At 40.8% G+C, this 25,505-nt stretch overlaps 1 protein-coding gene across 2 annotated transcripts in view; it reads right to left on the reverse strand.

The window, feature by feature from the left end:
* STARD13 (StAR related lipid transfer domain containing 13) overlaps positions 1 to 25,505 on the reverse strand; it is a 312,029-nt gene that overhangs the window by 218,527 nt on the left and 67,997 nt on the right. For both annotated transcript variants that reach the window (XM_052812403.1, XM_052812397.1), the window contains exons 3-4: positions 13,397 to 13,543; positions 8,694 to 8,828 (exon numbers count right to left, since the gene is read on the reverse strand). In XM_052812403.1, the coding sequence (XP_052668363.1) occupies positions 8,694 to 8,828; positions 13,397 to 13,543 (282 nt within the window). The remainder of the gene's footprint in view (positions 1 to 8,693; positions 8,829 to 13,396; positions 13,544 to 25,505) is intronic.

Consider the following 25,505-nt stretch of genomic DNA (forward strand, 5'->3'; position numbering starts at 1 on the left):
AGAAGATCTGAAAATTACTATAACAACAAATGTCATTCTAGAATACTGAACATTTCAATTTACATGTGATAAGTATGTCTATAAAAGCCAAGTAGCATACGTAGGCTTAATTTGGGATGCATATACTAATTAATCCATGCCTGTCTGCAGCTCTCATTTCATCACTACAGCCGGACCTAGACAGCAAATCTCACAGAGTGAGCTTGAGACAGTTATTACGAGACGGGGCTGGGCTGGCTCAGAAAAGTGCTCACTCAATGTATTTCACTGGCGGTCTCTGCTCACGGGGTTTTCGTGAAATCACCACCAAGCCCAGCTGCTCTGCTGCTATTGCCGTCCCTGGTGGACCCGCTGGCTGCCCTTGCAGAGGTGGGTCACCTCTATTTCCCAACTGCTCCCGCAGTCACTTGCTTGTTCAAAGCTCTTCTTACAACATAAACAGACATTATCAGTTCGAACTACATAAATAGCCATGTAATGCCGAGCAATAAAAACAACCAATTTCAGTCTCCTCCCAGTACAGATTTGGACTTCATACACCTTTTGAACTACATCAAATGAACTTTACTCCAAAATGAGTTGGAAACTTCAATTTTACTTTATATTGTACACAAAAAACCCACATATAAATTATCTTGTCCACATCCATCCAAGAATAATTAAATATTGTTAAATTATTTCTCAAAGCCATTTTATGAATAAGGATAAAGAAGCTCTTTCTTTTCTTACAGATAACTCAATGAGTTTCAGAAAAATAAAAATGCACAAAGCATGTCCCTTGCCTCCAAACAATCCTTATGAAAACTAAATTCAAATAATGAATCTGATGCAAAATACTGTGTAAAAAGGATACTGTTAGTGTAATTTTAAATTGAATAAATATTTTCATAGATTGAGTGATTTAACCATAACAGTTCAAGGTAATATTAATTGCTGTATAACTACATTAGGATTATCATCTTCAGCTGACTTCAACATTTTTATCAGAAAAAAATGGAACTGAGCTAAAAATTAAGAAAAAAAGTATGTTAAATATTTTATTTAAGGAATGTTGTAAAATTTGCCAGACAAACTATTCAATAAATACTTTTTGCTCAGTTCTGAAACACACCACAATTTGCTCCTAAATGAATCAGAATGATCTAAAAGATTTCATTTCCTTGGAACTGACACTAACATCTCAAGAGTCTCATCAATCAACAAGACAGGGGCTTTTCAGTCCATTTGGAGTTCAGGATTCGACCAAGAAACAAAACAACCCTTTCGCTATCCAACCACCTACATGCGGAGTAGCTATGGTGCAAGATATTGGAGTCTCCTCACTAAAGTACTTTGAGCAAAATTTAAAAGGTACATGGTAAATCAGAATAAATAAGATGATCTATAAACATGCATTTGGAAAAAGTTTTTGGGCTGCGTGTGTTTGGGACGACTTCTGTTTCTCTGGTCTGTTCTTGTACTAGTGAAGACAGGACTGCTAAAACACAAAAGAAAGAAAGTAAACTCCAAGCAAAACAACCCCTTTTTAATTCTAATCAGATAAATGCAAAAGCAAAATTCCAAGGAGAAGCTGCAATAAAATTAACAGGTAACAATCCTGTCCTCCCTCAAAAAAACCCATTTCATAATAATATGACAGCATTTCTTAATATTACATATAAACACTGCAATGCCAAGTTTCAGTTTCAAATTTCTAAGCTTTGTTAAAAGGGACCCACAGCTCAAGATGCCATTTCTAAACTGAAAAGGCAGTAGCCTACCAACTGGCCCTGTGACCTCTTTATGGTAATTTTAGATATAAAGATCAGTAAGAATGTGTAATGAAACAGTTTGTTATTAGCCACTGCTGATAAACACAATAACTGTATACTATTCACCTTCCTTTTCTATCTAATTCAGGGCTTCTTTCTGCCACCATCAGAACTGAACCCCTGAGACAGTCAGTCCTTGGCATCAACCCTGCAAAAGCTACTCAGATACTCGATCTGCTCAGTGAGACAGATTTAGTGTTTGCTGTTTTGGTATATTTACATCTTCCTGATTCACAAAGCCTGATCCTGTTTCCACTGAGGTTTCACTGATCTTCAAGAGATGGGCCGACTGAGAATTTAGACCTGGAATCTAGGACTGTTTAGAAGATGTATTACATGAGATTTTAATCTGCTAGTTTTCCTTTCAGAAGTTTTTGAAAGTTTATCCATTCACATACAAAATATTTACATTGAGCAAAGCTAAAATCTATACTGAGCTTCCCCTGTTCTCTGAGACTTGATGTGGCATCATGATTTCAGCGTAATGTGTAAGCACAGCGTTGCCTGCTTCACAGACAGCTTTGTGTGAAGGAGCTGACTGACGGGAGGAGGGAATAAAGACAAAAGGGAGAAGAGAAGGGGCTATGCTGGGCTCTTATGTTTGCAACCACTCCTCGCTGGGAGCAGACTTTGGCCAGAGTGCCATCAGGTGCACTAGAAACAAAGTGGGTGAGAAAGCCTGGAGTATTAGTTATATATATCGGAATATATAGCTCTCGCTGTTAAAAATGGGAAGGAAGCCATTTGCCCTTCACTCCCTATTAGCCTGGTTTTTGCTAGAGCTAGTACAGGCTTTCCCTGGGACAATGAATTCCTCTACTACCAAAAAACTAGTTCATCTTAAAGCAGGGAAGATTCTGTCTTTCAGGAGCACTTGATTGTCTCAGAAATGCCTGCAAGTCCAGAGTGCTCCTGGGCAAGAAGGGTCATCTCACTGCGCGGGCAGAGCAGGGGAAGAACGGAACGGCAGCCATCCTGTTCAGAGGTGAGAAAGTCCACCGTAACGGGGTAGAGCTGGAAGCAGAGTGGGTCACGTTATCTGACTATTTCACCATGCCTCTGTCCCAGCGGGATACTGGTCACATTAAGTACTGAAAGCAAGAAGAAAAATTCTGCAAAGATGATGTTTCAGGCTACCCGTGTCTATACTGGAGAGCTAATTTGCTGATATCATTAATATCAACATTAATGATACATAGGAAAGCAATTCACATGACTAAAAGACAGTCTGAAATTTGGTTTTGCAAGAATGGGAACAATTGGAGTTAGCACTCTTTACAAGGAAGGATGATTTGGCAGCAAAACCACAGACTGTGTATACATTCTGCTCAACCATGCTGCAACCAACAAGTACAACTTTGAGAAAGTCAATGAGGACCTCATTTCTACAAAGATTTCTGCATCTCTTATCTGCATGAGCTATGCTACTTTTACAAGCACATTTAGTTGAAGTATTGACAGAAATCTTCAGCTCCAACAAAGCCAAATAACTGTGTCTTCAAGCACATCATCTCTTTGAGAAAATGCAGCATCAAACGCTATGTCTCCATCACTCAGGTCCAGGCTTATTCATCTTCTTGCACTTCATGGGTCATATGAAGTGGCCCGACAACAGAACGGGCAGAGAGCTCTCTGAGGCAGGAAACCTTTGCCCAGAGGTTGCACAAGTCTTCTCAGGGCTTTACTATCAACTTTGTCAGTGGGGGCCAAGGTCAGAGTAAAGCATGATCTGCCTAACCTTCACCTAGGGAAACACACCCTGCTAGATAATGGATGTAACCGCTGCTGTAAATTGTACTGTGAACTGATAAATTTATGACAACATCCAGCAGTGATAGTGTGTGGAACTTATTTCAGAGCGAGGTTATATACACTTATCTTCTAATCTTGGATGTAAATGAAGATTCTGCTTACATATTTCACGGAGAAATGAAGGATTAGCCTAAGGTTTGTAAACACTTTAAGAACCTCAAATTCCGAAAGAGTACTTAGAAATACAAACTGTTATGAGTATTCACATTGTAACTTCCTTCCGCGCTGGACGTTGGCAGCTATTTGATAAAAGGCTTGTCACACACGCTCACTAATGGAATAATCTCTGATCCCTGCTGGTCCAGGGGCAGCAATACTGAACAAGTAGTGCATGAGAAACACAGTGATTCTGATTTTCCTTCAGCTGTTTTTACTTTTGAATTTCTCTGGCCCCAAACAACGTCAGAAGGTCAGGCAGGCATCGCACTGCCTACAGAGAGATAATGACTACTATAGTCATAGATTACGGTATTATTAGTTTTACATTTCTAAACAATGTCAGAAGGTATCAGACATCTCTGGAACCTGTGACCTAAACTCTGAGACATTGTTTATAGCATCAAATAACATTTCTCAGAAAAAAAAAGAATAATATCTTCTTAAAAGAATCACAAACACTTTTCAGTCATGTGGGTTACAAGGCACTGTTTTGCTTCCCATTTTCTGAATCAAGTGGCTTAGCACAGATAAACTATAGCTCTGCAAACAATTTAAGCTATCAGAAGCTAGCACTGGTGCTGAAAGAAGCAATTCACCCTGTCTCATCTCCAGCCACTCTGACCCTCTCTTGCACCAGCCTACATATTCATGTGGCTAAGCAGTGAACCAGACCGAGAATCCAGGTTAAAACAAGCCCAAAACCTACAAAATGATTAATTTTAGCCCCCTCGGTTTAATGAACTCAAGCTATCTGTGGAACTAAACCATGAGGAATCGAAACTATGCTCATCAACTGTACTTAAAAAGAAAACATAAAAGCAGACTTACCACAGATAAAGGAAAAAGCCCACCTTGTTACCAATATATGAAGTTTTGCTTCCTTACTAATTCACAGAAGGCATACTGCAGAGGATATTGTGTTATCTGCAAGAGCTAGAGGGTTTTCACACCACCTGGTATTCAATGCGTTAAGTTAGACCAGCCGGGTCTCAAAGCTGCCTCTGCTCAGCGCATGGAGAGGTGGGCACTGCCCATCAAACGCCAGAGCGTAACTTACACGCCATAGGAGGGACTGAACTCACCCAGCTCTAAGCTCCTATGCCTCAGCCAGTCACTCCAGCCTCTTCGAACACTCAACCAACCACCAGCAGCACCGTGGGGGCACAAAGCACTTCAGCCAGGTGCCCTACATTCAGGGCGAGATGGATCTTGCTGTAGAAGTGCTTTTTCTTCTCCATTAATGGAATCTCTGTGATGTAGGCACAGACTTACAAATGCCAGCATTTGTCAGGTGAAACTTTGCCGTTTGTCCCTCAGGCACCTGACTTCCCTACCACCTTAGGTACGTATTTCCTTTAGTACCTCACAAATAATGTTCCAGTGAAGCAACTTTTTGGGGGGAAGGAGGGGAGACATGACATGACACATCATTGCCCTAAACCCATGATTTTCACTATTATTCTATCAAAATGTTGTAACAAGTGTGAGTCATATTTTAAAGGCATATAAACAGAATACCTACTGTGACACAAGTTTGCCAGAGAAACCTTCACTGCACCTTTTAAGCTGCCAGCTTAGTTGGGATCCATGAAAGTGTGCAGCTAACATCACCGCCTTCTATTGAGAATTGAACAGCTGTGTCCTGCATAATTCTCTGCATATTATTCTTTAATTACAGCATCTCTGCTATATCTGACATTGGTCTTCTCTGCTATATTTGCTAATCTCAATAAGTTATGGAGTATTTGGTTCTCTAAATGCCTGGGTATATGAGCTCCTGGGGAGTGGAGACAGATAAGCTCTTTTTGACCTCCTGACTCATAAAAAATTGGAAGAGAAGAAAAACTAGCTCATCAAAATACAACGGATCTGATTTATCTCTGTGTTACTCCCAAGTTACATATTATATCACTTGGATCATGGGAGTTAAACGGATGCAACCTGGGTGTGACACAGAAGGAATGAGGCCTTTTGTCATTTGGATCCATCATCCTCTTTACTGTTACCAAAGTAACTTTGGCATGTCCTTTTTAAAAAAATATGGAAAAGTCTGTATCTTAAAGAATAAGTGGTGAAAATTCAGGTATTGGAGAGACATGACAGACTCAGGCAGACTGAATGCCTGGAGCTAGACATAGCATTATTTGTATTTGCCTGAAATATAGCACATACACCAAAAGCAGCACTTTGAAGGAAGTAAAATGATCTACTCTCCCAAATTAAATTTGCAAACACCCAGTTTCAACATCTATCCCTAATTTAAAGCACTGGCCAATTCAAAAAACAGCCCATTAATTTCTAAAGAAATTCTGTGTCTCCAGTAGGTTTCTAGAGTAGACAATGCCCTAAGCAATAGTAGTACTGTCTCATTACACTGTTGTTACTACAGTATTACAAAAACGTTTGATACGATACATGGACTGTACTGATGAAGATTCACGGAACTGCTATTTATTGTACTAGTATTTCCTGAATTTCAACAAAAAGAGAAATGTAGCCTTCAGAAAAGAAAAAAACTCCCAAACTTACTTTCTGTGCCTTCTCTCCCACATAATTCTAGCCAAACAACAGTATTACTGCAACATCACTTTACAGAGTATTAGTGGGAAGGCAGTTAAGCAACCATACTTGTACATGCCTGAACATTCAGCTGAGGTAAAAAACAAATAAAGTTGTCAAGTATCTTTTTACTGAATTCTACCATCTATTCCAACTAGAACAAGCGACAAATCAGAACAAATGTTTGTGCTTTTGCAGAAATGGAAAACAGCAAACTTATTTTCTAAGGAAAGGAAATAGCTAGTAGGAAGACAGTAATTTTTTCAATTAGTAAGCAAGTGGAGCCCACCTTCAAACTTCCATTTCAGTGAACAGGAGTAGGATCATTTAATGAAATACAGAATTTGTATGGTGGCATGCATATCATTCTTTGGTAGATGAACAGTATGACAGTTTTAAAGATACCTTTAATATAACAGATTTTGCTTTAATCAAAATTACATAGATAACTTGAAATCCTCATCAGGAGAAAGAGAGCTGCTGAGCTATTGCCTTAATGTGTAATTAATGCTAAAACCTATTGGCTTTGGGATCGGAGGAATGGAGGGTGGCATATGTGATGCCAGTATCTCAAAATGCCTCTGAAGCTGTTTGTGGAAGAGATGCTAGTAGGACTGATACACATGGCAGAAAATTACCAGAAAGTATGCTTAAGAACAGAATAAACACACAGGCTAACAGGGAAGTTAAATATGGCTTTTGGAGGCCAAGTTCTTTGAATGATCATGCAGATATGGGTGATTTGGCTGACACAATGTACTTCCATTTCAAAAACCTTCTGATTAAGTTCTCTATCAGACTCAAACTATGCTGTCAAGGACGAACAACAAAAAAGAGGCCAAGAAATAAAAATGTCTTTTCATTGCTAACTAAAAGTGAAAAAAAAGGTTAGGAATAATTGGTTGTTTTCTTTTACAGTGGATAGATATTACCTGACAGTCTCACAGATATATGTTCAATATACTCATAAATGAACTGGAAAAATGGAGGAATAAAAAGAGACAGAGTCTTCTGATGATATTAAATTACAGAGGTTAATAAAAACAAAAACTGACTACCAATTGCTGCAAAAGGACCTCATGATGCTGAATGAGCGTAAGATAAGCAGGCAGATAAAATTCAATACCAATAAATACAGTCAGACACACTGAAAAAAACCCCCAGTCTCAGGTGTTCACTAGTTCCTACAAGATTCCCAAGACTCAGTTTTTCACAGTACAAGCATTACAGCCAAATTAATAATCCTGTAGCAAACTTACAACAAGAAAGAAGTGTTTTTTCACATACTCCACAATTAAACTTTGGAACTTACTGCTACAAGATGCTTTGAATATCAAAAAACAAATAAATACAAATGAATACAAAAGACAACTATTGGCAAAAAAAGACCCTTGGGGGCTATTAATTACAAAACCGCAATATAGCATCTGGCTTCAATGTATCTGCACAATAAATACCTCAGAGAAAGCCGAGATGGCTTACTATCTGCTTATCCTGTTCTTACATTTCTTTCCTGAACATCCAATGTTGGCCACTGCCAAAGAAAGGATACTGCACTATAAGTACCTATGATTCAATCCAGTGCAGCCATTTTTGCGTTGTGTGATGATCGTAGAAACTGCTGGCACCCAAGTAATTTAAAACTGAGAGGCAAAACCCATCTGCATTTTAGAACCAAGACACTGATCCTAAAATAGCTTACATTTAGCCATTGAGAAAGTGAATCAAAGCCTTTTGAGAAAGCCCTCTGACAGATTTTAACAGACTTTCATTGCAGACTACAGCATCACCTTGTGAAAACAACCAAAATAAATATTGCTATTATTGGTTAGAAATAGGGCTTAACTAAGCCTCCAGAGCTGAACACCTCTGCTTACAGAGAATGCTGGGTGGAATGCACCCCGAATTGGGCATAACCAACAGCCAGATTAAAAATCCTAAGAGTCTAATTCTAAAATAAGCAATGAAGAAAAAGGTGCAGTAGTGGCTCTGATGCCTGGAATCCATCACATGTAATGTCCAGATGAGATGAATTACTCTTTAGAAGTGCCTGTTTCTTTCGATTGACTATGAAGGCAATCCAAGTGACTAGTCCAGATGTAGAGGTCTTCCATTAGTGTTGTCTAAAATCAGATTAGATGAATCCCACAGCCCCGGAGTCTCATTAACTCAAGACTGACTTAACTTTTATCTGTACCTGTTTTGCAAAGCAAACTCCTCCTTGTAGTGCAATATTTGCGGAACAAATTACTTCTAAGAAACACAAGGGCCAATTTTAATGACAAATAGTAAATTTTGAGGTTACCGAACCTGAGAATCAGAGAATGTTGTAAATATGCTGTAGCTACTTACATCAGTTTTAGGTCGTGCTCCAGTTGACACTGGGTAAGGTAAACAGTCTAGATCCTGGTAGTCTGCTCTTCTATTTTTCCAAGACCCCCTTCCTTGATGATCTCCATAAAAGCCTGTCTCCACTTGAACAGGGCACTGTAAGAGAATTTTAAAAACCCTGTAAATAAAGGCAAGTCATAAATATTTTTAATGTGAACTGCAAGATAAAAACACTGGAATTTTATCTTTTTAAAGCTTTTTTTCTCCGATGTAAGGTAAACATTTGGCCTCAATCTTTTTTCTTAAAACCACTGCTGCATAATTTTTACATTTTGCTAAGGTAGACATCCAGATATTATGTGGTTTCCTTAACACAACTGGAGAACTAATAAATATCAAGGAACTGAATCACCTCTACCTTAGAAAGAGAAATGGTTTTATTCAAATTATTTAAAACAATCTTTTAACTTTATTTCATATTCATTTTTCTAACTTAAACAGAGACCTAACAAATTCCCATTTTCAAATTACAGACTCTGAACTTTCCAAATCAACTTTTCCTTGTCCCCCAAACCTGGGGAGATCTCACTCAATTGCTCTACTCCCACACCATTTTTTAAAAGATGTATGTCCTAACTCTGAGCCCATGTGTACGTGGCCACACTGAACACAACGGCAGGAAGAGACCAACTGCACAACATTCCCCCACATATCCCAGTTTGCCTCAAAAGAACAACGAGGTGTGCAAGCAAGGAGCAAGCTACGCTGCAGTCCAGCAGGATCCATGCTGGAAACAATCAGGGAACCAGAATCATGGATGCACTGCAGAGCAGTCCCAAGCTGTTGGGTACAATCAATCAAAATCAGCTCATTTTCTGGCTGCTCCCCTTCACTATAGGACAAATTTGCTGCTGGTCCTTAACAGGAACTGCCTAGTTCCCAGTTAGTATATTTCTACAGATGTAAAATGAGGAGGCTTTGAAAAGCTGACAAAAGAATCAGTACGTGGCCCAAAAAAGTTTGAAGATAATATACTACTGCAAAAAAATTAAGAGAATGTGCAAGTTAAACACAAAGTTTTGTTCAATGAAAGTCATACCTCTAATATAAGACAGGGTAATTATAATCAAACAGGATTTCTCTGTCACTATCCATGAATGATAAAGGACTAAAACTGAAAAATGTGATTCTCATTCTTCACATCTGCTCTTTCTTCTGTACTGAATCTGAGTACTAGACACCAAATGGCAATGAAGCAGAAACATTAAACAACAGGGAAACACGCTGTTTACAGCAAGAGTGTTTTATCTCTGCTGCCTCATTTATGAGGTACCTCCTATATTGCTAAGACAGACATTTTTCGTAGGAAAGGTACAGGTTTTAGAGGAGCAGTACTATTAATGGCAGTTTTCCAAAGCCAGCAGCTTTGCTGTTAGTACATTCAGATAGCCCAGCTTTTTGTACTTAAACCATATACTTCTAACATTGGTGACAGGATGTTTCAGAAAATAATTTGATGACAGATAAGTATTTTTAATATCTTTTCTGGATCAGATACTGAGTCATCCAGCCAGTGTTATTGCCCCATACTATTTCCCTATAAAAAAACTGACCAGCAGTAACTTGCAGTTTACACAGACGTAAAGACAGACCACCTCTTACCATTCATCTAAAAGTTATTATGTTTTAGAAAACACCTTAAATTTGTTCACCAAAATACTGTAAGACCCCCTACTCTCACCCAGTCCCATAACATTTATTCACCCAGACTATTTTCATTACCAAATATTTACACTTCCTCCTGCAAAAATTGTGTTCAGTCGAGTATTATTAATAACAGATACCCTCACAATAGGAAAACTTGAAGAATAATAAAGTATCGAAGAGTTACTTCCACAAACAGATGAAAAATCCTTCAGTAGAAAACCAACTGGCTCAACTTAGCGATTAAATTACAAAACATATTTCTGAGGCACAGCATTTGCCATAAGAAATAAATACTCTGTCATCTGTTAAAACTTGCCCACACCCTCAAGAGACAAATTTTCTGAGCAGCAGCTCCAACAAACACGCTGCCACTCATACAGTAGTCTCACCTACTTCAGAGACCTCAGGTCTACATGTTGGCCTCACATCTGTGAGCACTTCAACCAAAATAATTTTCAATCATAACTTCTTGCATGAGTTCCCAGTTTATATAATCAAAGTAGGATAAAAAAATACGAAGACCCATAAGTGGTTCATCATTTTATAGAAGTCAAATCTACAATGTTACTAGTAAACATATGTCTGAGATGATAGGTCTTCTTCCTATGCAAGTTTCATTGTGAGTGACAAGAATAAAACATTTGATATGTGTGGAACAAATTACAAGCTATAACAAGAAATATAGACGAAATGGGCTGAATTGATAGAAGATAAATTACCCGTACAACTTGTATGAAAACAAGAGTTTGTTCTTTTTTTCCACTGCAACTGTCATTTTGCGATTTGCAAAATCTGGTTCTTCACAGTAAATTCATGGAGAGATTTAGGAGGATGTATTTCTTTTCTTTGACTATATGGGAAGACTAAGGTCAACCCATTTTGAGGCAAATTACTCTTAAATTTAAATGAGGGCAGATGATTCACTTGTCCTACAAATACCTTTGCAGGAGACAGCAAACAGCGTCCTATCATCAGTTCCACAACAGATTGTCCCTGACTCTTTTCTTGCTCTGATCTTGCTGGTCTCATCAGGAAGACCTTTGTGTTAAATGACCTCTCCAGCTCCTGTAGTGAAATTGGCTCTTGGAGGTTTAAAGGACATTTCCAGTCTGCCAAATAAGGCCACAATAAAAATATGGCTGATTCACATGTTTGGCTGTCCGTAGACAATTAAAATGAAGCAAGCCCTCTCGCTTCAGAGTGGGAAGAAGACGTGACCTGATGAAGAAGAGTGTAACTGCTCAAATATCACATTAAGGAAAATGGTAATTTTGGCATTGATGTTAGAAACATCCTTAAAATCTTTTTGGACTTATCCAGACAGATGCAACTATTGGTAAGGGAAACAAGTGTGCCAAGACCAGTGAGACTGGCTCGGAGGTAGGTTTTATCAGCATAGCAAGCATGACCAGCTCTTTATCACTAGCGCAGGCTTTTGGTGCGGGGATATGCCCCAGAAAGGTGGCTGTGCCCAAAGTCCTGGCCTCTGTACTCAGAAGCTGTCTTGCCACTAGGCTTCAGTAAGAGAAGCACAAGCATCTGGGATGCTGGTGTTGGCATTCTCTGTGCAACCACTTTTGATGACTTTGTTCTTATGTATCAAAGGGCATTTGAAAACATTGTCTGTTTGGATTTGTTTTTCTGCTATCTACATGCTACATGCCGTTCACCGAATGCTCCAGCAATGGATTTGAAGGCCAGTGTCCCATGATGTTCAAGTCATCATGGAAAAAGAATGATGCCTAACCAAACCATGGCTTTTGCCTTAGGAGAATAGGCACAGCCATAAAATCACAGGTGTTTGGATCACTGGTTACCAAAACCAGATTGCCTCACAACTGGAAGTGCTTCAACTCCGATGGCTTGGATTTCACTTTCAGGCAGAAAAGCAGACTACACTGCCACCGAATTTTGACAGAAGACACTGAGCAGTATCCTACAAGAAGACAGAACACTGTCCATTAATAGACAAGTTAATGATGAAATTGATTCAGTTGGACAGAGCTGGTTCTGACTCGCTGACATGTATGATAAGAAAGAAATGAGACAGCCATGGCCACTCTGTTACTAATACTCTCTCTGCAGAATATGAAAACACATACTGCAAAGCGCAACACCGAGATGCAAGATTCTGAATGTCCCACCTTGAGAGACATGAACATTTACACTGTGATCCACACAGACATTTACTTAAAGAATTTACTTTTGCAAAATGAAGCAGCATTGAAACAGCAGTGACTGCAAAAGCATTCAGACAAGCTCACCTTCCAGGAATTTCAAGCCAGCACTAACATTCAGAGCTGCAAATCCAAACAACTCTATCTTAAGAACGGACTTTAATCATAGCTTAAAGCAGAGAAAAAACACTCCTACTTCTCATGCTGTTCACTCTCCAGTTACTTGCTTCTATAAAAAACCTTGCTTATTCAAAAATTGCTAAAATAATAATATCATTGCTCCTTAATCCCATTTGCCCTCAAAATAAAAGCTTGGGAAACTGTGTCGTCAACTGATGACACCTGCCATCACAAAATATTCTTAACTAGAGGAATGCAACTCTAAATCAAATATTCAGATAAAGAAACAAAAATATTAATTCAGCTCTTTTAATGAAGATACATAGTGTCTCTCTTGCTATTATGTCTTTAAATAAATACAACAAGTGTAAATAGGCTAGCACTGGAACTTTAATTTAACAACATTCTATCCTGAAAAACTATCAAATGCAATCATCTGGATTCAAATTCCCCTCTAAAAAAGCGTGTTTAATGATTTTAAGCCATACTGACAGAAAACTTTTAAGTTTCATCCTATCACATTTCTGGTTATTTTGCCGTTAGCTGTCTAATGAAATCAGAGATTTCGTTATTATTGAGTGAAAACTGTAACTTACTTCATCCTCGAACCTGAGCTCCTCAGCCTATTCAGAAACACAACCAGATCTGAAAACCATGGCTTGATGAGCATCTGATAGCTAAACATTAGAAAACGTATCATATGACACACTTTATTCTTACCAGTTGCTTGTGCCTTTTGGTAGAAGGAGTACTGGAGGGAGAAGAGCCAGCACTCAGAGCTTCTTCAATATCTAAATTCAACTGTTCCAGTTTCTTCATAAGACATGACATAGAGTCTGACCATTCAGATCCTTTTTCTGGCTGGGTCTAAAAGAGATCAAACATATGTGAAGTCTTAAAACATTCAAGCTTTTTGTAACTTGAATACTCATTTTCCTTCTAGCCCTCAAGCAAAAAGCTGACCAGTTCTTTCCCTGTCCTTGAGTAACTTTTCTCCATTTAGAAAGCTTCAATTATCACTCCAATCCTGATGACAAACATTCATAGCTGTTCTTCAGACTCAAATGATCACACTCCACTTCTGTATATCTGAATGGCTTTCTAACACTTCATCTTGGGTGAACCACTGCCAGCTCAAGCTAAGCACAACCAACACCAAAACCACAGTAACTTTAATGTCTCCTCCTTAAGCCACTTCTATTTTAGCATCTCTCCACTGATTGCTTGTTGTCAATAAGAATCAGAACACTGAAGGTCATCATGTGCACTGTATTTTATTCCTTACTATAATTCCAGGCTTCGTCAAGTCTCGCAGCTTTCTTCTGCCCATCCATTGGGAATACTTTATTGGTCTCAAACACTTTCTCTTTTCATGGATGCATCTTCCTCTTTTAACCAAACCGCTTCACTGTATAATGAAAACATTAATCCATTGTAGTGTAACTGCCAAAAATACTTTTCCTGTTCCTTAGTTTCCTCAAAGTCCTCTCCAGTGACTCCCCTCAAGCATCTTTCCATGGCAGTCCCTGTGCATGCTGCTGCATTATGCCTCATTTTCCTTATTCAGATCACTTCTAATGATCCACAAGAAAAATACAGTCACACTGACCTCCCTGTCATCACGGGCAGCTACCGCTCCCCAGATTAGTCTCTGTCCTGAAGCTACTTCAGTTCTTTCATCTTTCTTACTTTCACAAACAATATGTATCTTTGCACAGAGGATAATTTCATAGCAAACAATTCTAACAGACTGAGCGTACAAACAGTAATACTGCGTTGCCATCCTACCAAAATCCTAAGAGCATCATACCAACACTCCACAATACCTAGGGGAGCTAGATGAATATTGTTATTATTCTCACCTGATAAATCTTTATGGTGATTTGTTTCCTTATGAGGGTTTCGCAAGTGGGACAGAGATAATTGTAATTTGCTCACTATTGTAGAAAAAAGCTTTAGGAATAGAATCCAGGAGGCTCACTCCAGTATTAACACTGACACATATTATTACTAATGGAATTGCTCAGCTTCACCACAGTAGCTAAGGCCCCAGATTGTCAGACACCTGGTCCTGTATTACCAACAGACACGTTCCCTTCAGAGAGGCCAGTATTATCTAGGGATTGATTTGAAGCACAGAAAATTAAATACCCAATCTTTAGTTTTCCAAATCTTTATTTGGAATTTCCCAAATTTTTACAACCTCTGAGTATTTTTCCTGAAATACTGTTAAAAGTGCTAAGCTATATTTCAACTCTGTAACTATTAGAATTATTTAAACAGATACGATTTCTTCCCATTGTCTTCCCAACCATTTTAAAGTAAAATATAGGATGTCCCACAGAAAGGGAGTATCAAAAGACACTCCTCATGTTGAATCCATTTGGAGTGAGATGATCTTACACAGGAAATGTGCATGCTGACATATGTCTACAACACTCATTTGTAAACAAAGTAAAGATTCTACATTTTCCTGTAGTTATGCTTCCTCACATACTGACCTTTCCAATACTAAAGAATGCTCAAAAAACACCTCAAAGACAAAACATCCAAGCCAACCCAAACTCCAGCAACAATCAATGTAGAAAGACTGTCAAAATCTAATATGAAGGTTCTATTTCGCAACACATTTAAACTGTAATTTAAGAAAAAGGAGGTGTAAGAATGTGCTTTCTTACTTATCAGTGGTAAACAATTCTGAGGCAACAATTACACAGGGAAATGAGTAAAATGTGTCTGATTTCTGTGAGCTATGCAGAAATTACTTTCCAGGTGACAAACGCTGAAGGTTACATTAGAAGTCTGGATTTCTGAGTTCGATAAAAAGTAGAAGTGATTTACACAAGTGCAAACAGTCCATTTTCTGTTCCATGACAGAAAAAGAGTATTTTAGGGAGCTGGAGAGGTGTCTCGAATTTAGCATTTTCCATAGAAAATACAAAGATGAAAATTCATGAAGACTTTAAGAAAGGCTTCCAAATATTTCTAAGACACTCCAAATGCACGTAACAATACACATGGTACTGTGTTACAATAAGAAATACAGCTCCTTGCGTAGGTGTCACGGTTTAAGCCCAGCTGGCAACACAGCACCACGAGGCTGCTCACTCCTCTCCCTGTGGTGGGATGGGGAGGAAAAAACAGAACAAAAAGCTCCTGGGTCAAGACAAGGACAGGGAGGGATCACTCACCAATTATGGTCACAGGTGAAAAACAGACTCAACTTGGGTGAAAAAAAACAAAATTGATTTGTTACAAATCAAATCAAAACAAGGATAATGAGAAGTAAACCCAAATCTTAAAACACCTTCCCCCCACCCCTCCCTCCTTCCCGGCTCAACTCCACTCCCAGTTCTGTCTACCTCCTCCCCGCAGCGGTGCAGGGGGACGGGGAATGGCGGCTGGGGTCGGTTCCTCACACGTTGTCTCTGCCGCTCCTTCCTCCTCAGGGGGAGGACTCATCACTCGTCCCCTGCTCCACCGTGGGGTCCCTCCCACGGGAGACAGTCCTCCGTGAACTTCTTCGGCATGAGTCCTTCCCACGGGCTGCAGTTCTTCATGAACTGCTCCAGCGTGGGTCCCTTCCATGGGCTGCAGTCCTTCAGGCACAGCCTGCTCCAGCGCGGGCTTTCCCGTGGAGTCCCGGCCACCTTCGGGGGCATCCCCCTGCTCCGGCGTGGGCTCCTCTCTCCCCAGGCTGCAGGTGGGCATCTGCTCCCCCGCTCCCCTCCGTGGGCTGGGGGGGGGACAGCCTGCTGTCTTGTCTCACCACGGGCTGCGGGGGCATCCCCTCCTCCTTCACTGACCTTGGTATCTGCAGAGGGGTTCCTCTCACATCCCAATCCCCCTGCTCGCTGCAGGTTTCCCCTCTTAAATCTGCTCTCCCACAGGTGTTTCCACTGTCACTGATGGGCTCAGCCTGGGCCAGCGGCGGGTCCGACTTGGAGCTGGGGAAGCTTCCAGCAGCTTCTCACAGGAGCCACCCCTGCCGTCCCTCCCCCACTACCAAAACCCCACCACACAAACCCAAAACAGAAAGGAAGCACACTCTGCCTTTATCTCGACAAATATTCGCCTACTGGAATGATACTTCCAGCATTCACTAATACTCTGCAATACCTCTGTATGAGCCAACCCCCCTGATTTTTATAAATTTCTTTTTTTACTGTAACATTACTCAAACCACAGTCGTTTCTTAAAAATACAAGTCCTAAGGAGTTTCCCCAAACTACAACTCTCCTAGCTTTCTCCATTCAGTTCTGCCCTTTTTTAGTTCAGTAAGACTCTATATTGTGTCTATTAAGGGGATGAGGAAAAAGATGGGTTTTCATTATCCCTCAAGATAAAGCCAAATGGGCCTAGTTAACAAACACCATTCACTAATTGGAAATTTGGCACAAAAGCACCATTTGAAACAAATGCTCATTGGCTATGTGTTTCAAAGGTTGCCTGAAATTCCTGCTGAACGGCAAAAACATGATGCTACTTACATTCAAAAATATACAGCCTGCACAGTAGGACTTCTAACCAGTGAATAAATTCTGCCTAATCCATTCACGAGGAACACAGCTCCCCAGTGTTCAGCCCTAGTCACTAGGTTGGACACTATCACAGTGCTCAGAAGAGCTGAGTATCACTGTATCCTGCCCATAGCAACTGCAGAGGCAGGAGGGTCAGAGTATCTTCGGAAGCTTTTGTGTCTTGCCCTTCAAGAGGAAAAAAAAAAAACCTCACTCTAAATTATCTAAGAATCATGGTCTGCTTTATTCACTGTTTTTCCCCTAAAAAGGTGTCCAGGGAGAACACTCCCTTCCATATACTCTCAAGGTCTCCTTTCTTTGTTGGAGCCATAGTCATTCAGCAATGCATAGGAATGCTGTTATCTTTTGAAGAACCTGAAAAGCTTAGAGACAGCAGTGCATTACAGGAACACTTTTTGTATGTTATGTCGTAACACAGAATCATAGAACCATTTAGGTTGGAAAAGACCCTTAAGATCATCGAGTCCAACCGTTAACCTAAAACTGCCAACTCCACCACTAAACCATGTCCCTAAGCGCCACATCTACATGTCTTTTAAACACCTCCAGGGACGGTGACTCAACCACTTCCCTGGGCAGCCTGTTCCAATGCTTGACAGCCCTTCTGGTGAGGAAATTTTTCTTAATAGCCAATCTAAACCTCCCCCGGCCCAACTTGAGGCCATTTCCTCTCGTCCTATCCTAGACAGATGAGCAGTAGTAGAAAGAAAGACCCTCGTCAAATAAATCTTTCAAGGTGGATCTATGAAGATCATGTCATACATTAGGCAGCGAACGACATACTGGCCATGAAAGTGAACTCCTTTGCCATATGGATTTCTCAAGTCCCATATACTCAGGTTAGACAAAGAATAAAAATATCGTAAAACAGAATTATCCTCTGTGCTAAATATAAAATTAAGTCATATGCACTTCCTTAAAGCAGTTACAAATGCAGCTATTATGCCTCAGATAGTTATTGTAAGTGAAGAATTTACCCAACTGTTTAATATTTACTAAGGCACATTTAGCGATCAGCCAAGCATAAAATTTACTTGTAGATTGCTACTTCCTACAGCAACCAAAGTTTGTTTTAGAACAGCAAGCTTAATGTTTTTGTTGCATATACACGTATATCCAGATTTTGTGTTCAATAGCTGAAATTTCATTACTACCAATAACAAATTAGAGAGGTAAAAGAGGGCACAAGATTATGGTCCATCACCTAAACAATTACTTGCTCTTTCCTTAGATTGAGAAGTAAATACATTCCAGACATTTAACTATATGTGCCTTTTCGACCAAAGGCTTCTGCACCCTGTTTTTCAGCTTTCAAGTGTTCTTCACTAATCTTATTCAGCAAAAACATCTGTGATAAAAGGCGTGTTTATTTCAACGGTTTGCCCATGAAGCTTACTGCAACAGGCATAATAGCTGCCAGCAAATCTAAATTTAGACTGAAAGAATGTGGCAGAAATTAACAAGTCCATATAGAACACTCAGGGGTCAGGGTTAACCTCTCTGCCAGACCTCATCCTATACTGGAAGCAGAAAGGCTTCGAAGTGAAGGGTTATGAGAAAATTACACAACTCTAAATTTATCTGATAACTTGTGGCTTTCACTTCAGAAACCTTCAATAGGTCCAATTGTTCTGATAAATAATGTATTGTACAACTTTGAGTGATAAATTACTAACCTCCAAATAAAAAAATACCAATGCTATTTAACCCTCCTCGCTAATATTAAATCAGTTTAAATAAAATTCTCTCTGATGTACAGCCCAGATCCGCAAAGAATGATTTTGTGCAAGTATTTCAGCGACCAAATACTGTATTTTGGTCTTGCTGCACTGATGGGGCTCCTCTGTTCTCAAAAGCAGCTCTGTGTAAAAGGTCTCTCAGCCACTGCTGGCTTTGCCTACAGAGGCTGGGGGAGGAAGTCAGATCGGTTCCCTAAAGAAAATCCTTCTGAAAAAAAGTATTTAGAATACAAAGGACTCTTTTATTCTCAATATAGATTTATGTGTGTCTTCTACATTGAAGATAAAATATTGCAAAGGGCATTTTTCCTCATATCCCACTATAATGTTGCTTAAATATTTACAGAGCTTTTAGATGGACAAATACCTTGTGGTACTTTTTGTCCCAGAAAGCAGGTAAGGTAAACTCTGCAGTTCACACTTTCCACTTCCAAGAACTGTACTGCTATCCCTCTGAAATGATCAAGGAAAGTCTCTTCAGTCTCTCAAGTCGCCAGGCAACCGAGCTAGGTTGCTCAGAAAATGAAAGCTTTTCAGTGACATCGCATAAAATCCAGAGCAATCTGGATCCTTCTGATCCCCAAAACATTTACCTAAGACGGGCTATTAGGACCTCAGCAGTTTTCCCAAAGAAAAGGTACAGAAATACTAATATGAAGATAGTGTTCATTTAACCTGTTTTAAAGGAAATACCTTTTGCAGGATGAACCCTTTCCCCCCAAATCTGTGGTAGTTACACTTCTTAAATAGGTCTGTGTACGGAGCTTCGTTTTTCCTTCCTGTCCAGCCACTTTCTCCTTTGTGCGTTCCTGCCTGCAGCATGCTGCCCCAAGCTACTGACCTCTTCAAACAAGTTTTCAGAAGTGACGCAAGTGGTACCTGTACGAATCTGATGAAACCTTCTAATTGTTTGATGCTGTAGAGCAAATTGAACTGATTTTTAAAGACACTTAAGGTTGTTTTTGGCTTTTCTCCACTTCCCCTTGCAGTGCCACCACATAACTGACTTAATTTTCTTTCACTAAGCTCAACCGTGCATTTCTATAACCTATGTGTTTGCTTTTTAGTAAACTACTAGCTATGTCCTTGAATGATGAATACAGTACGACGTAGAAAAATACTGTGGAAATGCTACCTTCAAGACATGGAACAATAAGGATATACACTTGTGAGTTGTTAATGATTAAAAGGTGCACAACATGGGAGAAAAGGGAACCCCAAAAGGTGGTACTATGAGAAAATAATGTAACACAACCCTTACCTCATTTCATGTATTTGACTTTTTAAAGGCAAACTCATAACAGCTCAGAAATAGACTCAATTACCTTTTGTAACAGTTTTCAATCTCTCATGCACTGAATTGGTAAATTTGGCCTTTAATTTGCAATCAACACATTGATTTTGCACAGTGATAATTTCCATCGTATAAAAGAAAATAAAATTCTGAAGTCCTGTCTCTCTTTCAAGGGTTCCTGCATCAGTTCTTAAGGACTATTGCTCTAAGCTAGGCAGGACAGGAGCCCTGGTACCAACAGGGTCTTCTAAATATTAGTTTATGGAAGTATTTCCCAGATGAAGAAACCTGAGCCAATCTCTGGGACTGAAGGCCATAAGCCGTATCAGCATGGTGCCTCACCCCAGACAAGAGAGTTTGGAAAGGGAAAAGAAAGGAATGAAGTTGAGGAAAAGGTGTGGGGCAAAATGCTTTGGAAAACAACTGCGCACTTCTGCAGAGGTTTTAAAGTGCAGTAGCCCGTTGTCCCAGACGGCCTAGTATGAAAACTCTGTTGCAGGTTTGTTTTGTTTCTAGTAAACGCAACTAGTTTCATATTGGACTTCTCATTTAAAAAATGACAACTTAAAATGGCATGTAGTTGGTTTTAACATCTAATCATAACTGGGTTTGCTCCAATGATTAAAAACCCCCTTTTTTATTTTCCCAGTTCACAATACCTACAATTCTCCACCTTCTAACAAATCGTGATGTCAAACAAGACTGAATTTCACAGCCTGTCTGACAAGCCTGTACTGCTGGCACATGCTGCAGAACTGGCACCCGAATGGCCAGAGAAGCTATCTTAATTGACATCTGCTCCTATTCCAGCACATGAATTATCCTCTTGGGTTATCCCATCTTCAGCTGCTTCAGAGCGGATGCCAGCTCCTCATTTATCTATTCCACCATTTCCTCCACCTTGTGAGGTGGAGGAAGTGAACTGCGCTTCTTGTATCCCAAACACCTGCCTGAGGCTGTCCGTTCGCATTTGGCTTGGCACCATCTGCAACAGTGGTTGTATCTGCACATCACAATTCGTGACCATGAGCATCAAAACAGTTTACACACATAGGTATTAAGATGCATTTAACTGCTTCTTCACCAAAACCTACCAACTTCAAAATACGGTTACTCTTACCATGACTATGCTGGAAAGTGTAACTAACCTGTGCCTGTGTACAGAAGGGTATCTTCCTGCAGTGCTTGTTGACTAAGCAATGGTGTGTTTCAGACTGGGTTTCACAAAAGCTGAGGGGTCTCACACCAGTAAATCCACAAAAAGTTACATACCGGAATAGGTAACTTGCAGCTCCTTCTCCCCAGTGTGTTTAGTTGCACCTATAGAATACCTTTTGAGACTGGAGAGTGCTTAGTCTGTTTTCTTACAAAAGCATTCTCTCTTTAGAAAATGTTGTGGTCAGAGCTACCCAGGATGTAGAAGATCAGGGCTCAGCTTCATCTTAGGCCTAATGCATTTTATATCAGCTCTCACATCATTTTAAAAATTGGCAGGAAGAAGAAAAATAGTATCACTTTAGTGCCGGGTACAAATAGCTGTGCAGTTCCTCCTCTCCTTCTTGCCAAAGAGGAAACAGGCACGAAAATCTCCTTTACCAGTTGTGGTACCTACCTACCTCGAGGGGAATAGATCAGAGGAGTTCTGCGAGTTTTAGCCAGCAACTATGCTGAGCACTTTGATAAGACTAGTGTATTGGCCTTCTAGTGCTACAAACAGGACTTCATCCCCAGGCTACACATTTGAGTTGCTTCCATCATGTGTAGTTTCTCTTATCTGTCCAACAAATCTTGAATTATTTTTGCACAGGGAAAGCTACAAGAGGAGAACCTATGCCCATAAAAACTTACTATCAGAAATTCTTCTGGAAGGTAGAAAACACAGGCTAATGTCTTTCAAACAGTTGAGAACGCTGAATCCTTCTCTTTTGGGGAAGACAAACCACTAAATTATGGAAAATGTAAATACAGCACCTCCTTCTTTTACAAAGAAAGCAGCAGCTGCCATTGCGTTTTGTGGAAACCTTCACCCTCATGATATACATGTAGGTTCTATGTCCACCAAAGTGACTCCGAGTAACCAGTCTCACCTATGTGCTGTCTCCCAATCAAGGTTAGCCTCATGATAAGCATCAAGCTCTTTGTCTTAGAATGAATTGTACGATTTTGACACATGCAGGAAAAAAGCAAGCAGGAGTTCTTAAATTGAGAAAACAGGCCAGAAAATAATCAAACCCCCCTACTTTATCAGTGCCTGACTAGCCAATAGCCAGTCTCAGACAGTGGTCAGCAGCTGGTGCCTAAAAAAAGGGGATAACAACTGGACAATAATAACCTGGTATTTCACAGAGGATGCTCTCCCTCCCAGTTTTCAGTACCATAAGCTGCAAGTTGTACTGCAACAGTGGCCATTAGTCAGCAAACCGAACAGGACTTTCATGTCAAGCAACCAAAGTCTGCCCGTGTCCTAGATTACTCTGGATTTGATCCAAATATTAATAATTCAGGTCTGGATGAATTCTCAGATCATAGTCAACAAAAGCATGACAAAGGCAGCTCTTCAGTTATGACATTTTCACTTATAGACATGCACACTACAAAACGCTGCAAGATCCACTGCTCCCTCTGAAACCTCCGTCTTCTATTAAAGATGTGCGTCGCCTGATGAAGGTCCCACTTAAGAAACAGCGCACTATTCTGAATTCTTCTGTGACAACGTTTTAGGTCTTTGGTAAATAAATGGTCTAGTCTAAATATTAGACCTTTATAGCAAATACTCTAGTCTGACCCAGGCCTTCCAAGAGAAAAATGCAAACCAGGTCATGTTGCATCTTAATACAATGAGTAAGGGAGGGGAAAAAATTTTTTCCCCGAAGAGTGAATGATTGCTACCTTAGTAGCTTTTAAATGCTAACAAGATTTAAAACTCTGATGCTGTGCTTGCATGCTACATATAGCCCTCCTTATAGTATACTAGTAAAATAAGAAAATCTGCATGCGTACTTCAGTATTACAGAACTTCAGCTATTCGCTATTTTCTGAGCAAGTCATACAGTGCTTCTTTGGTGCCTACATTACATATAAAAACGTAACTCACAAAACTACTGATAAATATGAAACTCATAAATATGAAGATAGTATTACAGTCATTTTATGACAAACTATCAAAAAAACCCCAAACCCCGCTGAACAGGATAAAAAAAAAAATCAATACTCTTTCCAAGATTCGCAAGCATTCATGGAGTTCTGTCAAATTTGACGTTGTTCCCTGCCCAAAAGTTCTTGCAATCTACTACCAAGAAGAAATATTAACATTTGCAATCCACTTCTAAACAGAAATCAGAAAATAACAGAGAAAATAAAGAGTGAAAGGCACCTTCTGGAATTAGAGTACTCAAGGACAAAGAAGAGAAAGCTTGGCAGAAGGGAAGATATTCTTGGTGGCTACGAATAGGTGGCGATGGGGAAAAGGATGGAACATGAATGATGAGAGAGGAAAAGAAGAGCAGATAATCGAAATAACGTAAACCTTCTAAATTAAATCCCGAACCGATTTTCATCAAGCTAACAGTAAAGAGAGGGCATTAATCCTAGGCCCAGAGAAGTAATTAGGCACGATTCCCAGATCTTCACTGGAAGTTTGACACCTAAGTATCCAGGTTTAACTACTAGGCTTTGGTATTATTAAAAACCAAGTTAAATGCCATCTATGGATTTGCTGCGAGTTAAGTATTTATTGATATATTTAAATGCATTTTTAAAAATCCATGACTCTATTAACCACTCCTGAAACTCTTAAAACTTTTAGAGCACAAAAAGAACGAAAGTTGTATCACTCATATTGCCAACATTATTTCAAAAACTTACATAATATAAAAATCACGTCTGCTTTCCTTAAATAAACGCAACTGTAATTGTTAAAACATCCCTGTATTATTTCACATTACTTAGCTTCATATCAAGTTACGCTTATCTGTTAAACTAAAATAACAAAAAATATTTACGAAAAGTTACCGTTTGTGTATAACATGTACAAGAGCCTGGGCCAAGTCTCCCCATATTCTACTAATATTGTTCCTCAAAAGTCCCTGTGGTTGTCCCAATATAACACAGACCTGCAAGTCTTAGAACACCTGGGTATAACCCCACCAAATAAAGGGTGGCATTTGTTTTAATTTCTGTTTATTTTATGACAGGCACACTCCTAACATCACACTGGAGTCAGAGAAACCTAATTTTGAAACGGCAGCTCTCACAGCAGCAGAGAACCTCCCGGGGATTTTGGATAGGAGACAGTAGAACCAGCCAGTGAAAGGCACCACAAAGGCTTTTCCTCCAAAAAATCATACAGCAGAGAAAGAACAAAGACAGCTTTTCTCCACTTCAGCCTAAAACCCAATTTGTTAACATTAGGACCCCCAGGCCACCACACTTCGCCCAGATCCCTCCAGTATCTAGCCCCAAGTCATTTGTTTCCCAGTAGCATATAAAAAGCGTTGCTTTTTCCCATCCTTCACTTCGGGAAGCTTTTATTTCACAGAAGAATCGCTAGCCAGGTCGTGCCGTCTCCCCACCCTTGCGCTCAAGGGCACAGCACAACGCCACCCTCGCCGCCGAGGAGCGCCAAGGCCCGGCCCGGCCCCACAACCGCCCTACGGCCCGGCCCGGCCCCGGGGCCGAGGCCAGCGCTTCCCCGCCGAGCGGGTCTGAGGAAAAGCGCCGGCAGCGCCCGCTTCCCTTCCCCCGGCACGGGTGGGTTCGGGACACGTTTCGAAGCAGACGCGCCCCTCCACGCCGCAACGGCGGCGAGCTTCTCCCTCAGCCGTTTGGCGCGGGCGGCCGTGAGGCAGCCGGCGACCGCCCCGCCCAGCCGCCATGCTCGGAGCGGCCCTACCGCCCTGGAAAAAGAAGCAGGAGGAGGAGGAGGAGGAGGAGCAGCCCTGGCGGCGGCTGCCTGAGAGGAGCCGGCGCCTCGCCTTGAAGGGGGGGGGGAGCGAAGGCGGCGGCTGACGGGGCGCGGACCCCGCCGCAGGCCTTCCCGCCCTCCCCGCCAACAATGGCGGCCGGCCGGCCTCCCCCCCTCCTTCCCCGCCGCGGCCAGCGCCCCGAGGTGCGCGCGCAGCGCCGCCGTCACGTGGCGGAGGCCTCCGGCTTGGCCGGGGCTGCGGCGCCACCTGGCGGGCGGCGCCGGGCGGAGGCACCCGCGGCCCGAGAGCGCGCCCTAACGGCCCGGGAGGGAAGAGCGGGCTCCCGCCGCC

Source organism: Harpia harpyja, chromosome 17 (assembly GCF_026419915.1).
Source record: "Harpia harpyja isolate bHarHar1 chromosome 17, bHarHar1 primary haplotype, whole genome shotgun sequence".
NCBI lineage: Eukaryota > Metazoa > Chordata > Aves > Accipitriformes > Accipitridae > Harpia > Harpia harpyja.